This window comes from Archocentrus centrarchus, chromosome 20, assembly GCF_007364275.1.
Source record: "Archocentrus centrarchus isolate MPI-CPG fArcCen1 chromosome 20, fArcCen1, whole genome shotgun sequence".
NCBI lineage: Eukaryota > Metazoa > Chordata > Actinopteri > Cichliformes > Cichlidae > Archocentrus > Archocentrus centrarchus.
In genome coordinates this window covers 31,263,707-31,281,742 of record NC_044365.1, presented here as the reverse complement: position 1 = coordinate 31,281,742, position 18,036 = coordinate 31,263,707, and the positions used below count along the sequence as shown (strand labels likewise).

General features: G+C 43.7%; 1 protein-coding gene across 2 annotated transcripts; it reads left to right on the top strand.

Annotated features, from left to right (window-relative positions):
• Window positions 1-671: 671 nt before the first annotated feature.
• pdcd6 (programmed cell death 6) lies at window positions 672-18,014 on the top strand. Of its 2 annotated transcripts, none has more exons than XM_030757053.1 (6): window positions 672-877; window positions 5,188-5,249; window positions 13,790-13,834; window positions 14,857-15,027; window positions 16,712-16,821; window positions 17,167-18,014. In XM_030757053.1, exons 1-6 carry the CDS (start codon window positions 795-797, stop codon window positions 17,263-17,265), a joined length of 570 nt encoding a protein of 189 aa, XP_030612913.1. In that variant the 5' UTR covers window positions 672-794; the 3' UTR covers window positions 17,266-18,014. The 2 variants fall into 2 exon arrangements, with proteins under 2 accessions (XP_030612913.1, XP_030612914.1); XM_030757054.1 differs by having other exon boundaries at window positions 14,857-15,015; window positions 17,167-18,012.
• Window positions 18,015-18,036: the final 22 nt, after the last annotated feature.

Here is an 18,036-nt window from a genome sequence, read left to right as displayed (position 1 = left end):
GAATAGTATTTTAAGTACACCTTTTCTGCAAATCTTTGTGTACTTTGAAGTAAATACTCAAAATCACTTAAGTAGAGACTTGTTGCCCCCCCCCCCCCCACACACACACACATACACACTGTGAAAATGTTTTGCCCTCCTCAGTGCATCTCTTTAAATATATAACTATGCAATGATGTGATATGTGATAGCTATTGATTTAAATATATGTGGAAAACAATGCATTTTTAATTTTGAGAGATAGACTCTCTCCTGTGTGTCTGACAGAGGTCTGGTGAACTGCACTCACTTTACAAACTACTGTGTAGACTTGTGTTTAGTTATCCTGCTCTCTGCTGCTTTAATGCGGCTGCCACATTGTTAGGGGGCGGCAGTGTTTCCTAATATGAAGACGGTCTGTGTGCACATTTAAGTCAGTATTTTTTTTGGATATGATTTTCTGATTTTCCAGGAGCTTCCCTGAGTCACCCCATTAAAAAAAAAAAATCCTGGAAACGCCCCTGAATAGACCCTCTTTATTTATTTATTTTAAATTTTTAATTAAAACGCACTATTTTTACCATCACTTACAGTAACGTGAACATTTAAGGTTTTAGTTTCTATTTTCACTTCACGTGAAAATAGAAGAGGAGAGAGTGACGTCACCGCCCCAACGGGTAGTGAATGATTTGGCCACGCCCCTGTGCGTGAACGTCGGGGTGGTGGAGTCTGAAGCCGCTGAGAGCAGAAACTACAGCAGGAGGAGGAAACGCAACCTTAGACTTGTGCGATTTTTGACAGAGCGCTCCCGTAAAATGGCGTACCACAGTCCGTACAGAGCTCCCCCGCACATCAGCGCTCCCCCGGACCAGGGCTTCCTGTGGAATATCTTCCAGAGGTGAGTGCGGCCAGGACAGGCGTTTGCTCCCGTTTGCTCCCGCTCCCGCTGCCTCCCGCTGCCGTCTCTCACTCTTCGCTTCGCGGTGAAAACTGCTGTCGTGTAGCGCGGAAGGAAGAGAGTGAGGCTGGGTGGGGGTGACGCTCAATATTTCAGTGACAGCTCCCCCCTTTTTTCTTATCTTTTCATAACTCCTTCTTTGGCCCAGGACGGACCTCCCGGAGTGAAATTGGGGATTTTCAGTACTCCAGTTGCCTCCCAGTTGTGGAACTAGTACTGCACAGTTCCTGTATCTGCTTTATGCCACTCATCTAGTACTACCGTACAGTACTACACGTCAGCAGTGCCGCATGGTTGTATTACTGACGTTAAATTGCGGTGATGTCACAGGCAGCCAGCTTGCTCAGTGCCAGCGATGAGTTTTCAAACCCGGGTCCAAGGACCTCCGGGAGTCCTTGGAGGGTTTCCCCCCTCCCCGGTTCATCCTGGCAGCGCAGACACAGCTCAGTTCAACACGTCTCCACTGAATGCCGTCTTCCACCGACACTTGGGTCCGAAAAAGTCAGACAAAATGTTTTAATCTGTAAAAAAATATCTGAGAGCTTTATATGACAGCTATTTAAAATACACTGGAAAGCTCATTTCTACATCTGTCATATCTTGGATTTTTACCCCCCGCCCCAGTTTGGATGTTAAAGTGTCTCTGGGGGGCTTTCACCCATTGATAGTCATCGATTTCAGCACAGCTTGAGTCAAAAGTGTGTCAGCAGCCAAGAAGGTCATAGTAGTAGGCAGAGAGGGAAATGTGCATATGCTTTGGCCCCTGGTGATAGTAAGCTATAGAGTTATGTAATACTGCAGAGGATTTTTTTCCTTCTCACATCAGGATGCTGCTGGCATCAAGGCTCGAAACACCCTTAACTAATTATTTATGTGTGTTGCAAACCCTGTAAGACATCAGATGGACACATGTTGTCTCTGCCTCATTCTCTCGCAGCAGAAACAGCACCTTCCCGTGACTGTGTACACATGTGGAGCCATCACTGTGTCTGGCATTATTATGACTGTCATAAGGACATACAGTCATGTGTCACATGAGCAGCGAGCTGCCTCATCTGCTGCCCCTCGCTGAATATCTGGCAAAGCTGTGCTGGAATTCCCTCGGTCATGTGGTCAGAGTCAATGGAGCATAATTGATGCAGAAGGCTTTTCAATCTCTGTGACACACACCTACTGACTCATGACTCACCGTCCCATTGTTGGACTGCTTTTAGATATATTTGCACACAGTAACTCGCCGTGGTATGACTACATCTGAGTGGATGTGCCGCGACAAGCGAAGAAAAGCAGGCTGTAAAGCAGTTGCATGGCTAGATGCTGAGTGAATTATGCTGTTCCTTTTGTGTGCTTTCTAATGGTGGATGGCTACAGAAATGTTTGAACCCGGCCCTTCGAGATGTGGTTTTTGTAGATCAAACATATAGATTTGTGGTGATTGATTATCCTCTACTCCTCAATTCTCAGCATCGTGTTAATGTCATCAAATTACTACTTGCTGGAAACGTTTACCTGAAAAAAGTTTTTACATACACAGAGCTAACTCGAGGTATGCCGTCTTACTGCAAACCCGGAGTTCATGCAACAACTTGCTGCAGCCTCAGATTAAAAAGGTTTAAAATAGTTTTAATTTGGGCGTTTTTTTTTCCAGCGTGAGAGCCACAGCACCAGTGCCTTACTTTTGGACCAGTTATGTGGAAAGTAGGACGGATTCCAGCCTGATTGCCTAACAGGAAACAGTGAAACATGGGAAAATCTGAGCAGAATAACTGACTCAGGCGTGGTGCCGCTGCCGCTTTACATAAAAGTTCTGCGTTTGACAGCGTGAAGATGGAAACAGCAGATGGTTAACTGTCTGCTCTGCAGGGAAGAAGCAGTTTTAATGATGCTTTCGCTTTTTTTTTTTACTGTCGAGGTAACTTTGCCTGAGGCAGAGTGTGTGAGCTTGTAAGAGGAAGACCGGCGTTGGGGGGAGAAAAGAGGAGAGCTTATTCTGTACACACACATGCTTCTTTGAGTTAATATATCAGTGTTTGGTGAAGGCCGTGTGCCCCCTCTGCCTGCACCAACCCAACCAATCATCACTTTCACGGTGACAGAGCTCTCATTTATGGCCAGGAGGACCCGGCAGGAGTGTGTGTTTGCTTTTCTTTATTTAACGGGGCGAAATGCACGCTGACATATAGCTGATCACCTCGAAGGCTGCAGTCATGGACTTAAAACTGCAGAAAAACCAGTCACAGCCGGGCGCAGAAACCCAGCCCACATTTTGTGTGTGTGTGTGTGTGTTTGGGTGTTTTGTTGGGGGGGGTTCCCTGTCTCCTCCCCTCTTCTTCTCTGCTGGTATTCAGACTGTTTGTTGATCGAGCGCTGCATCAACAGGTTGGGCCCGGCAGGTTGCTAAGGAACAACTGAGTCAGTGGATGTTTGACTAAGCAGCTAAAAGTGTAAGGCCTGACGCTCGTGCCCAACCTCAGTGTCTCAAAGAGAGGCTCGTGGCTGCGTTTAAGCAGACCGTTACGTTTTGTCATATCCACTTATGTATGCTCATACTAAACGCGGCCAGAGTTTGTGATCATGAGATGAGCCTGAAGCTCAGGCCTCAGACTGCTCCAAATGTTCAGCTGAAGTTTTTTCTTCCCTCTGCTCTCTGTGATGTCACTCACAGCTGAGCGCCCTAATATGGTCCCAGTATGGTGAGACCTACCAGTGTCCGTTTGTGTTAGAGTGAAGGACTATGTGCATTCAATCCATGCATAGCCTGATGGCAATTATGCTGTGCATAGATTAAATGCTGATTGGCTGAAAATTGCCTTGAATTTGAAGGGGGGCCAACAGGAGAAATAACTATGAATAAATGCTAAAGATTAAAGAAACACCCATGGAAAGCACAGCCATTGGCTGCAGGCTGTCATAGCAACAACAACTAATCATTCACACGGTAATGTTTCACTGCATTGATCAACTTCTCCTTCATTTTGATGCCAAACTGTATCTGCTACCTCACTCTCCGGGGATATTTCCATGATTGGCTAGAGGCAGCACTGGTGTATTTGAATAAATCTGTTTTGATTGGCTGACAGCTGCACTGGGAGTTTAAAGTTTAACCTTTATCAATGTTTCAGCTCAAGTACTGTGAGCAAAGTGAAGCAACGTATGGCACTGCTTCACAGGGAGAGAGAGGCAAGAGCACTGGAGCCTGAAACGTGTACATGTGAGTCTTTCTCCAGTGCAGAAGCCCCACCCACCTGCTTTTTAAACCTTCTGTTTATGAGGAGCAGCCAATCAGAAGAAGGTGTTTTTAAAGGCACAGAGGAAGTATAAGATAAATCAGGATTCTTTTGAACTGCGGCTCAGGCAAAACTACTTTAAGAGAACCTGAGAATAAAAATGTGGAAATGCTCAAAACTGGGCTCCTTTAAGGTATTGTAAGTGTATATTAATTATTACATTGTATGTCAATCCCTTCCTTTGTTTGAAGTCTGAACGCATGAAATTAATGCGTCATTAACTAAAGGATAAGGGCTCCATTAGGGCTGAAAGAGTTGAATAGCTGATGAACCTAAAACTTGTTGCCAGCTATACTGATAATTAATTAGGCAATCAGTCTTTATCAGTAGTTGTTGTAGTTTTTGCTTCCTAGTTTCCTGTCAGTTGATTTATTGACTAATTGTATGAGCTGTAACCCCAGGATCTGGGACAAAGAGACACTCTGCTTTAATTTTCATGGGTAATTCCTCTTTATTAGTTTTTGGAGGACTTTTCTCTTTGATATAATCAAATAATTAACAGTCTAGTTGACATGAGACAGCCCGGTATGGTCTTTAATGTATTGCCAGGTGTTCCAAATAGCTTTCCCATGCACATACCACACTATCCAATCAATCTATCAAATCTGTTCTGCTATTTAAGAGTCCTCCAAGCAGACCTCATACTGGTGCCACTAAAAGTTACAACATCCTGTTTCAGGTTGCTTTCTCAGAACCAACACACACACACACACACACACACACACACACACACACACCCACCCACCCACCCATATCTTCCAACCTCGTCTGGCCGGTTTCTACAAGCATACAAGCTGCCTTCTGTGACCTGCTCATAGACTTCCATTCATTCTTTGTGGACTGTTGAAACACTAACACGTGCTCAGGAAGATAAGATTTCAGTTGGCAGGTGCCGGTGCCTGCTGCTTTTGTGTGTGAAGTGTTTAAAGCGTTGTGGCATATAATCTGTGTTTTCCTCCCCAGGGTCGACAAGGACCGGAGTGGAGTGATATCAGACTCAGAGCTCCAGCAGGCCTTATCCAATGGTATGGATCAGTGTCTTGGAATTTTTATATATATATATATATATATATATATATATATAAATATAAATATAAATTTATGCTCCATTCCCACCTCTCCCTCTATCTCAGTCTGTCATTCTTCTTAATTCTCTCTGTTCTTCTTTTTTCTTTCTCTCTCTCTCTCCCATCTCCTCGATGCACACCATTGGTCGCTGCCTCTCTATGATTTAAGCAGCTGTCATGTTTAAGTAGAAAAATGGATGGGGATTTTATTTTTATCCCATGGATAGCAGGTGAACTGAATAAAAATGAATGTAGTTTTATTTTTGTCCCAGAACAAAGGAGCGGGTGAGAAATTTATCAGCGTAGCATCAAAGAAAATACTTTGATATGTTTCTTCGTCCCTGCAGTGACAGCCAGCGACACACTGCACCGGCCGGTAGTTGAAATTGTGGGTGTGGATTATGTCACAGTTTCCAAAAGTCCAAACAGGATGAGTGCTCTCGTATCAGGAGTGATGGGGGAAAAAAAGCACAGACTGGATATAAAAGATGGAAGTAACCACTGTGACATCACCCATTGGCCACTGGCTGTTTTTTTCTTTTCTTTTTTTGGGGCCAGAAATAATGACCATATTTGGACAAGAGGGTATAAAGTTAACCAATGAATAAACTACTGGAAAGCAAAACTGTACCTTTTTAGATGGACTGTACCACACAGCAGGCTAACACGTCAGACATGGTGGAGAGCTCCAGTTTAGTGACTGCAATTAGCAAAGGTGAGGTCCAGCGGACAGCTGCCCACGTTGGCACTAATGTCAGAAAAGTGGCCACAGAACAAATTTGAAATCCAGAACGATAAATTATAAAGAAACAGGCCAAAACTGTTTTTTCACAGCGCTGCACTGATACTAATTTCATCGCTGAATTTGGACATTTTAACATGGGAGTCTAAAGAGACTGGCTCCTCCTGTGTGACTATTAAGTAGCAGGGTTTTAAAAGCTAGTCAGCTGGAGGCCATTCAGTGCCAGCCATAGATAACAACCCCAATCAGCCCTCTACTACATCAGTTAATGATGGCTTAATTAACTAGTTAGCTACAGCTCATGAAACCCACGCATTTCACTGACTGCCTAAATTTGAAAACGTCTGCTTTTGTCTGAAGATTTTCATAAAGTTGTCTGTGAGATTGAGTGCTCACACTTCCTTTATTATTATTATTAAAGCGGCGTGCTTTTTCTCCTGCCGAATAATCTGATTGAAACCCCTCGGATGTAGCATGAGGTTTACAGCTGCTAGTAGAGGAGGTGCAGTCTCTCCTTAGCCTTGTAGGTCTGGAGGAGGATTCAAACAGGAACGAGGCTTCACTTCCTAAACAAATTAAAGCAAAAGAAATGGCGAGCGTGTGATTCTTCGCAGCAGTTTCGGGAGAAGCGCCGAATAAATGACACAGGTCATCCTTTCTGCTCACATCCTGGCAAATGAAGTCAGTTGTGTTGACTGAGGAGAGCTGCCACAGCAGAGCTCTCCTCAGTCAGATCTGTTTTCCTGCCACACTCAACACTGCATCGCTTCTTGACCTTGCTCACAGTGAGACAGCAAAGTTAAAGTGCAGTAATGATTAATGAGAACAGCGTTAAAACCAGAAACTGTGGGTACAGGTTAATGTTTGTGTATTCATTAAAATATAATGTGTTCCCCCATCTTTTTTGTTTGATTTGCTCCAGCAGCTTTTTAAAGACTTTTGAACCGATTGCGCTGCCCAGAAACCCATTTTTCTGTGCACTTCAAAGGAGAGGGGAAAAAGTAGCGTCGGAGCCAGCAGCAGCACTGAAAGAAGCTGTTATCAGGCTGCGCAGTGGCTCTGGCACAGCATACTGATTAGTGTGTGGAGCGTGTGTGTGCGCGCAGGCGAGCGTGTGTGTGTGTGCGTTGTTCATTTCATCAGATTTTTCTTTGCCAAGGGTCAGTGAGTCTTGTTTTTGTTTTTAGACTCAGTGTTGTGTTTATGTGCTCCTCACTGCGTGTGCGTGCGGTGAACGGCGGGTCTCCAGGTCCAGTCTCCCAGTTCATTAGACTCATTGGGACATGAACCAGAGCCAGCCGAGCTGAACATGGCGCTGCATCCTGTCCTGCAGTTTCCTAAAGACAACCTGCCGTTCGACTGTCTGTCGCAGCTCTGCCGTCCCAGCGTTGTTCTTTTTTTAATCAGTTTCCTGCCATCAGCTGTGCTTTGACTGCCTGTTCTTTGCCCCGGCTCCCTCAGCTCAGAGGACCGAGGTTCAGGAGGGAGGCTGGGGCAGCGTGAACGTTTCTGCACCACGTTTCTGTCTTTCTGCACATAGAAAATGATCACTTACATGCTCCTTTTTCCATTTTACTTTGTGCAGACGCCCATTTTAAGAAATCATTTGATCGCATGCTGTTTTTTACATTGTGTTTTTTTCTCCAGTCAGCAGGATGTCACTTTTTTAAAGGCATTTTAAACATTATACAAGATCCTCTGCTCTCCTTACATTTCTCTCGAGGATGTGGCACCGGCTCTTCGCCTGCTGTGTCCTCTTGTCCTCTCTTACTCTAACTTTCTCTCTTTGTCTCTCACCCTTTCTTAGTCCCCCCCGTCTGTCTCTGTCTTCCCTCCTCTCTCAGTCCTGGTGTTACAGCGTATTATCCCTGTTGAGTCTGTGATCGCCTCTGTGCATGTGCCTGCCTGTGTCCTGCGTATGCCTTTTAGCCGGGCCAATTGCTATAAATATGGATTTTCTTTTTTTTTCTGGCCTCCACTCTTTCCTCCGCAGTAAGCAGATATCCCACAAACTTGCCTCCATGCTCCACCGCTCTCCTGCTTCACTTATTTGTGTAGGAGCGCCACTGAAATTGCTGACAAACAAGCGGGCTCGTGGAGCTCAATCAGCAATCGTTGCCTTTACACTTGCACAGTTTTGTTAAACCCGAGTTGAGTCAGACAGCGTGGACATCAACCAGATAGTGTTAAGCTTTCCAGTGTTTCCACCTTCGGACCGAGGAGAGGCGTCATGCCCTGATTGTGTTACAGCCAGTAACAGTCTGAGGCACCAGGGTCATTTTGACTGGATTTCTTGAGCTTCTTTGTGTGTGTGTGTGTGTGTGTGTGTGTGTGTGTGTGTGTGTGTGTGTGTGTGTGTGTGTGTGTGTGTGTGTTTTGTATCATGATTGTTAAATGGCATAGACCACAAAACAAACAGAGCTGGCTGTCTATTACTATTCTCACTCCTTTATGACACATGTACACGAGCTGCCTGCGTTCCCCTGTGGTCAAACTCTCCACATACTGCATAACTGTACTAGCTGCATCATTTCAAATACAAGCTTTGAGTGAGATCAAGAAAAAAAAACAAAATTGCAATCATGGTGATATATTCAACAGTAATCCAGCAATAATCATGTTCATCACTCTGTCCCCTTGCTGCTCTCAAGGTCAAACCTTTACCTGACTCATACAGGGTGTGTGTCTGTGTGGGGTCAGGTCTGTGTAGCTACTTTGTGAGGTACATAGCTCAACATTTAAAATGTGTTTGGAAAAGTTCAGGTCCATGTTTGCTTGCTTATGTCAGGCGTGTAGGTACAAGTGAGTCTCTGAACTCCATCACGACCGTTATACATATGCGTATACACTGCGGTCAGTGCTCTCTGTTTTTCCACTCGCCCGCCTCACTCCTCAGCTCCTATATTCCCTCACTTCTGTCCACCTCACCAGTGGCAGGTCACCAGTGAGAGAGACCAGTGTGTGGACTGGACAGAGGGTCTATTGTCCCAGTTTGCCGTGAAACACTCACAAACATCTCAGCCATACTTGCCGCCTCACACTGGGCAGCCGCAGTCTGTCTGGCATACATTGGTGACCTCACAGCTTGTGTGTGTGTGTGTGTGTGTGTGTGTGTGTGTGTGTGTGTGTGTGTGTGTGTGTGTAAAGGTCACAGCTTGTTCTGTGCTCTGCCTTTGGTCATTCTTCTGCTGGCTCTAATGTTGGAGCAGCATTCACAGCATGTAGATGTTACAGACGATTGTATAAAGATATTATCAGAATTTTTACTGTGATTTTTAACTGTACTCATGGTTCTTTGTGTATTCGTGGTATAAAACATCAGAGATGCTTTTAAAGGTAAATTAGAAATGTTGTCTTTGGAGGAGTGTAACAAATATCAGCCTATATTAATATCTGAATTTTTTGCTCCCTAAAAATCCAGCATCAGTCGAGTACTATTTATTAGTTAACTTATTATAATTAATAAAATAATTGTTGACATTTTAGTCAAACAAACTTCAGGTGACTTCATATTTCACAGGACTCTGTGACGTCCTGTGAAATATGAAGCGCACACTTACTGCTGGATAAGCAGCAGCCAGTTGTTTTGGTACGTTGCAGATACGGCGCGTTCGTCTATGCCTCGGTCTTTGGAGGGATGAAGATTTGTGCTTCTCTTCCAGACACAGGACCCGGTCATCCTGCAGTCATTGAGTGGACCATGAACTCCTCTGTGTACCAAAGTATTCTGGAGTCAAGTGTGAGGCCACCTGTCTGACAGCTAAAGCTGCAATGACTCAGGCAAAGTCCAGATCTCAAACAGATTGAGATGCAGTGGGTGGGACCTTAAGAGAGCTGTGCATAAGTTAATGAACTGAAGCAACATTGTAAAGAAGAGTGGGTCAAAGTTCCTCCACAAAGTGTGAGCGAAGCCATAGAGCCACCTTTGGCAGCAGTAGTTTTCTGGATCGTTCACATGACTGCATATAGGCTTTGTAATTGTAATATGTTGATGATTTTTCCATAATTAGGCATCTCACTTTGACATCACAGTTTTCAGATGTTTCAGTACAGATAGCTACTTTCAGCTGCTCCCTTATTCACATGAGGTTTCCACAGCGGGTAGCTCTGCATGTTTGATTTGGCACATTTTTATGCCCTTCCTGATGCAACCCCAAAGGCATTTGTGCCCCCCCCAGAATTGAACCGGGGAGCTTTTGCTTGTTAGGAAACCACTGCACTGCAGAGCCATTATAATTTTCCATATATTTCGGTAATCTTAAAATTTGTAGCGTTTCTGCCCATTTTTAAAAGCATTATGCATTTGAAAACAATTAGTTTTAGGTTTTTATTTGAAACGATATGAAATGATTTGTTGGCGATCAAACTATTAGGAAGTCATAGTCAATAGTTATAATTATAGATTTTTTTTGTACAATAAGCCTTTTTTAAACCAAAAATCACATTAGAATATCTGTCCCATAGAAAGGAAACAGTACAAGGATGATAAACAAAAATGTAGCCAATTAAAAAAAGAGCATCCCTTTATAAAATATAATATATGGTCATAAATCGCACCACTTCATTCAATTTAGTCACTAAAACAAATGTAAATGTTTGCATTCATGCCTCCTTCTGTGCTTGAATGTCAAACATGTTACTGAGGAAAATGTTTCTGAAATAATGTGATCAGTTTAATGAAAAAAACAGCAGTAACGCTGACCTGTTCCTGCAAGTTGGCCTCACATCAACGTTCTAATGATGCTTTATGATTGTTGCTTTAGTTCATCCAGTGGATGAAAAAGGAGTATAGATTCTGGCCCAGACCCCAGCTTCAGTAAGAGCCTCAGGCCCGGTCCCAAAACAGCTCTATCTCCACAGTGCTGGACAGCCTCAGCCATCAATAAAACAAACCGAGCAGGAGGGAGGAAATGAGCGGTGTCTTCTGAAGCACACGCAGTACTTAGCGTACCAGAATCTTAACTTTTGAAGTCCTGCATTTGTTTTGGCTTCATTATTTATTAGACACTTTAATGGACTTTCCCCGAGTAAAATCAAGGTGCGAGTAAGGCAGCAATAAAGCAATTTCTATGTTCTGTTTTGATTTGAAACCCTTTTATTCAAATGAGATCCTCTTATCTAAGCTCTTACGGCTCAGAGCTGCAAACCTGCTTACTGCTGGCGTAGCTAAACTGTGGAGGAAAATCAAAAACAAGCAGCACAGTGTGAAAAAGGCTCCAGAGTGTTGGCAAGTTGTTAAAATTCTGCAGATGCAGTTTTAGGGTCTGCAGATAGAGTTGCAGGAAACAACCTTAGGTCAGCAAATGCAGGCAGGAGAGCTCAAGGTGCTGCAACAGGAACTAAACTGCAAATGTTTTGTTCACCTCATCTCCTCAGGTCGCTTCTCTTTTGTTAGCTATCTCTGCTCCTTTTGTGTTTCCCCGCCTCCCCTCCCGTCTCTGCGTCCTCCCACGCACGCTCCTCTTCATGCACGCTCCTCTTCATGCACGCTCCTCTTCACGCACGCTCCTCTTCACGCACGCTCCTCTTCACGCACGCTCCTCTTCATGCACGCTGCTCTTCATGCACGCTCCTCTTCATGCACGCTCCTCTTCATGCACGCTCCTGAACCGCCGGCCGGCCTGTAATAAAGTGAGGTGGTGAGTCAGCAGCAGTTTAGATGGCCTGATAAATCTCAGTGTCTTGAGAGTGTGAAGCAGGCTATAAAAGTATAAACACTCACCTGAAGTAAAGACCCATCGCTCTTTTTCCCGACCACCTAAACGACAGGTAGATTCACATGTAATTGAAGTTTGTCCTCTAGATGAAAAATAATGGTGTGTGTCAGGGGGAAAAGGGCATACTTTGTCACAACCCCCCCTTTTTTTTTTTAAACTTCAGCTTATTGAACTTCAGGCTGGAAAAAGTCTTGAGCCGCGCCTCATTTATTTATATTTTGCTAGGAAAATGGGAAAATGGGGAGGCCAATCCATGGCTGATAGCATTCCACTGCGTATTTTTCCATCCTGTAGTGCACTGGTACTGTGTTTGGGATCGCTGTCATGCTGAAAAATGAAGCTGTTGCCAATCAGATGCAAAAGATGATGCTTTTAATTCATGTAATAACTCAATTTTATGCCCATCAAACTGTTATTTTTGTCTTTTTTCATAGATTCAACTAAAGAAATTGAAACAAATGATGTGTTTTTGTGACAGACTGCTTGTAACAAAGTGCAAAAAGATACAATTTAAAACTGGTTCTTTGCTCAGTTATGTGTAGACACAACACTGGTGTTTTTCATGCTTGAATGATTCATAGGTCAGTGTTAGTGTGGCTTAACAAACAAACAGTAAAACATTCCTCGGGAAAAGGTCGGGTACAAGGAGTGGACTGAGCATGAGTGAAAAAGCAGCCGATGTCCAAAGAAAACCACTGGAAGAACTACTGCTCAGGACCGCTTTAAGGAAATGGGTGGCTCAAGACTTTTACACAGTACTGTAAATCCTCATCTTTGCAGTTGTTTTTCCATTTTGTTAATTCTTCTGTTGTGTATGTCTGTAGTAACATTATTAGTACGTTATTATTCAGGGATCCTATATATCATAAGAGATACTCCAGATGTTGGTTGTCTTGCACAAGCGTCTGCTGGATATCAGGAAGGCTGCTTTTAAAGAAATAACACATTCTCTGACACACAATGTGTGCGCTCCAGTGACACGTAATTGTCTGTCATGAACATTAAAAAGAAAAAAACCTAAAAGATTCTCATTATAATTTAGCTTTTCTAATCACATTTTAATGTGTCTGTAGCTCAGGATAGGCTTTCTTTACAGCGCACGTTTTGATTGGTCATTGCAGGAGCAACGCAAGTGGAATTAATGACGATATTAATGCCGCTGTACTAACCGAGCGTCCCACGAGGATATGACGCTGTGACAGTGAGTCAGCAGGCGCAATAAATCATTTTAATGACAGTTTGACGTGTCACTGGAGGACAATCACAGTGGATTAGTAACATTTGTGATATATGGAATGAAATCAGTGACTTGTGCACGTCGGTGTGCAGGTTTCAGGGCCCCCGCTTTGACAACTCAACACCTGCCTGGGATTAAAAGTGCGTCTGCAAAATCATTCCCTCTTCACTCATTCACTCCTCCCATAATAACACAAAGGAGACCACACTAATGATCGCCATTTTTCTTTATCCGTCACATGACGGGTTAGTGTGGTAATCTTCCTCATTTATAAAACGTAGAGTGCTGCAGTGTGGGGCTGTGGAGAGAAAGTCATCTACCACCGGTTTTACTCCACTGTGGACCTGACATAGTGCACGCTCGTACGGTACATATAACAATAATAATAGTGGCAGAAAGTATATTTTACAGGCAGTACTGTTAAGTATGGCAGCAGTAATATTATCTTTCTTAAAATTAAGCTGGGCATTGCCATCAGTTCTTATCCCAGGCTAATAAACTGATTAAAAATCAGATGGGTATGTAGTGTCTTATGAAATAAATACAGGCGGCACTGAAATATTGTGAGAATGTAGTAATTAAGCTACAATAGCAACAAGAGTTTGTTTTCTGCAGCCCCTACATAATTGTGGGGGCTGCAGCTAGAATTGAGTGTGCTGATAATGTCCTCCCTAAAGCCTTTATTCTACCATCACTGCTGCTTTCCTGCTCTGTTATCATATATCCGTTTGTTTGGGGTGTTTAACAGCTTGTTGCAGCAGACGCTCTCGGTGTATTTTTAACCAGCGTTCCTGTTTCACAGGCACGTGGACTCCTTTCAACCCAGTGACGGTCCGCTCCATTATATGTAAGTAGCCACTGACGGTGAGACGTTCACACACACACACACACACACACACACACACACACACACACACACACACACACACACACACACACACACACTGCCTCCTGTTCTGAAAATATTCGAGTTGTTTATCTGCTTTCTTGCCATGACGACCAGATTAGTTCATTAAGCGGTGAGCAGCCTGAAGACACAAACAAACCTCTGCTGTTATCCCGCTCTAATGGAAACCTGCAGCCATCAATAAAACAGGGACGAGGGGAACATTCCCTTACAGTTGTTACCTGTGAGGGAATGTTTCCAAACGGCAGCTGCTGGTTTCCTCACACTTCAAATATTGATCTGTTTACACTTTCACGATATACAGCTTAGGTTAAAAACGTGGAACTCTGCAGCGTAGTTGAGGACTAAGTCATGAGCTTTTAAACTCTTCGACTCTGGATCATGTTTAATATATATATATATATATATATACACACTTGTACTTTCCGTATTTGAGTTTATTTCCCTGCCACATCTGAGTGACTGTGGCTTATTATTTATTCTGAAACACCAAGTCCAGAAGTATGCTCCAAATATCTTTCCCTTGGTCTCAGATGTACTTTGCTCCCCATTTGTTGTGCGACTTCCAAAGTAAATCCCTATAATTCCATCGCCTTTCCTTCCCACTGTACCGTGTGCAGTAAATCCATTGTTTAGTACTCCCACAGCAAGAAGCATATCCTGTGATAACACTCCCTTTGTTGGGAGGTAATTGGATTGAAGCGCATGGGGCTGAGGAGTGGAGTGCTGGTGGGGGGATCAAGCTGTTTTCTTGCTCTGTTATAACGCAGTCTCATGAGGCAGGAGTTAGTCAAGTGTGAGTCTGTCTGTCCCACACTGTTAATTCTGCTGTTCTCTCACAGCCCTGGAAAAAATGTATGCAGTGAAATTAAAGCTGTCCCAAACACGTTTAGTGTGTGTGTGTGTGTGTGTCTGTCGACCATACAGTACTAGTGCATTTAACGCATTATTGTCTACTTCAGCCATGTTTGACAGGGAAAATAAAGGTGGGGTGAACTTCAACGAGTTTGCCGGTGTGTGGAAGTACATCACAGACTGGCAGAACATCTTCAGGACCTACGACAGGGACAACTCCGGCTTCATCGATAAAAACGAGCTCAAACAGGCGCTGACTGGATTCGGTGAGCTCCAAAGTATGATTCAGTATTTACATTTACGGCGCTGGTGGAGGGCTCAGTAGGTGTGTCTAGGCTTTCTCTGGGTCACTCGGTCAGGTTTTCGTCTTTTGTGTGTGTGTGTGTGTGTGTGTGTGTGTGTGTGTGTGTGTGTGTGTGTGTGTGTGTGTGTGTTTGGAAACAGCAGCTAGCTATCAAACAAGAGTGGCATTTTTATGGTATTTCTTCCTGACCGCTCATGCAGTAAATGCTTTCGATGTTACGTTAAATATTAATTTGTGCCTCTAAATTGCTGTGTCCAAGCCCATTGCAGGAAAAGTTTGGGTTAAACATTTGAACTTTTCCTGTTTATCAGCGGGCAGGCAAGTTTAGCACCTGCAGCCATACTGGTGGAGTAAGTGCTTAATGTGGTTTGGCCTTGCTTGATAAGACGGTGTCTGGTTTGCAGCATCTGTTGCTCCACGACCAGCATTAATAGTCCCTTCACAGACGTGCGAGTTTCCAAGCCATGTGTGCCAGTGCCCAGCTTTACCCTCACAGACGCCGGGCTTGAACTGTGCACTGAAAACATGCCGGATGGTTCCAGTTCTCTTTAGGTTGCAGGATGGGGGACCCATGATTTGAAAAAGATTAAAAAAAATAAATTATTAGTTGAACTACAGGGTAATTTCACCTTCCCTGTGTCCGTCTTAAATGAGCTCAGAGCCAGTGGCAGCATTTCTGGATTTTCTCTGCATGCAATGGTGGAGTTTAACTTGCAGTTATGGGCCAGTGACAAACTGTGTTTGTCTGTTGTGTGCAGTGATGCAACCTGATTTTGTGCATATATTAAAGGCTATTATGCACAGCAAATAAATTAGACTCCCTAATTCTTTCTAAGAAATGCAGTTTTTAGACTGTTTGCCCCGTGCTGTCTTTGCTCCTGTAAGGCTCAGCCTCTTTTCATACCCACTCATGTTGTTGTACTGTGTGCGGTTTAAGCATTGCACAACTTTTTCGAGTCTCGTTCTGCCCCGTCCCAACGTTTTTGAGACGTGTTTCTTTCATCAAATTCCAAGTGAGCAGATTTATTTTGTTGAGATTAAAATAAATTAAATATACAATTGACTGAATTAATTAAATAATGAATTTGTACTATATTAAAGAACCGGTGAATGAAATCTGTCTGTGGCAAAAAAAAGGGGTGGGGGGGCTTCTAAAATACCTGTTAGACTTTGCGTGAGTTTGTAGGTCTTTGTGGTTCTGTGTCGCTGTTAAAGCGACAGCAGCGTCTCAGTAAAACCGATGCTGCAGTATCACACTGATGGCGGCTGTCCTTAATCACACTATATCATAATATGTCTCCAGTACTCCCACAACTTCTTCATCTGCCCAAGCCCGTCTGCATTAGTTCAGCTCAAAGCAGCCTGGAGCTCTGCCACGGTCAGTTTGCATATGTCATGGTTCACTTAAAAGTCATTACCTGGCCAGCACCTGTGTGTGTAGGAGTTGTTGTGCCCTCTCATCACCGAGTGGCTGCAGTCTCAGAGTCCTGGCTAAGAACCAGAGGTGAGACCCCTGCCGGGTCCAGCAGTTTGTCCCTAGCAGAGACTAGACCAGAAAACATGCCTATTTCAGGTCCTCACTCACCAGAAAACAAACGCCGAGGGGGTGAATGTGCGGGACGGCTTCGAAATGACGACTGTGTTGTTGTTGTGTGTAGGCTACCGTCTATCGGACCAGTTCTACGGCACCCTGATAGAAAAGTTCGACCGCCAGAGGAAGGGACAGGTGGCTTTCGATGACTTCATCCAGTGCTGTATTGTACTGCAGGTAACAGAGTCACACTGAAGCAAACTGTGAATACTCTAATAGGATTTAGTACAGTTTTCATTAACGTAGCACCGGCACTGCAAGGCTACTCAGGTGCATTTAAAAGATTTGAAGTGGAGTTTTAACTCTGTATTTTTAAGGACACGCTGCAGGCGTCGCTTTTAGATGAATCTCTCAGGAAGCTTTCATTTGAGCCACTTTCTTTCTTCTCAGTAATTTCATGCTCCTGCTGCTATAGAACAGCCTGCCAAGTGTGACCAGCAGCCTAAAGAAGTAAATGGTGTTAATATAATAAGATAATGCTGCTGGCTAATGTGCATAAACTCTTTTCTGTCCTTCCCGCAGAGGCTGACTGACGTTTTCAGGCGGTATGATACGGATCAGGATGGCTGGATCCAGGTTTCATATGAACAGTATCTTTCCATGGTCTTCAATATAGTATAACACACACGGATCGCCACAGAAGAGCACAACTGGACACAACTGTGCCAAAACTACGGGCACCTCCCGGATGCCTCCCATGATGATGGACACTGCAAGATTTCATTTTTTATTGTTGTTTAAACCTTGTTTTTTTGGCCCTGGTTGTCGGGCTGTTTCACATTCATTTATGAAGCTACCACAGAAAAATACTTTTCATTTTGGGTTGTAATACTTTCCGGATCATTTGTCTGGAAGTTTAAGTCCAGCGCTCGACAAATTTAAAAAATAATCCTGCAGTGTTTCGTTTGTTGAGGAATCTGAACCACGTCTGTGTCGGGAACTGTTGGCCGGGGGGGTTATTATGGACACGTCTCTCTTTCTGTCTGTCAGTCTGTCTGTTAAATGTCTTAACTTTAATTGATACCATTAAAAAAATGATGAGAGTAAAATAATGCATTGTAAATAACGTTCCAAATGCATTGCATGCTTTTCAGGGAAATTTCGCCCCACAGTTGAAGCATGCTTTTCCCTTTCTCTTGACTTTTCCCTCAGCCCTGTTTTGCTCAAAGCCATGTTTACAAAAACTGTGAGAGCAGGTGACGTCCTGCTTCGGGATTCACTGACATGCCAGCTTACATGCCATATTTGTACAAACTTATTTTTAACTGCAAATCTTCAGATGTTAGAACATACAGTTGTTTTTTTTTTTTTTGGTAGAGGGTAAGCATAATGCCTTTAGGAAAGCTTATTTTTTGTGCATGATGCCTTAAAATGTGTACAAATAAAAAGAAA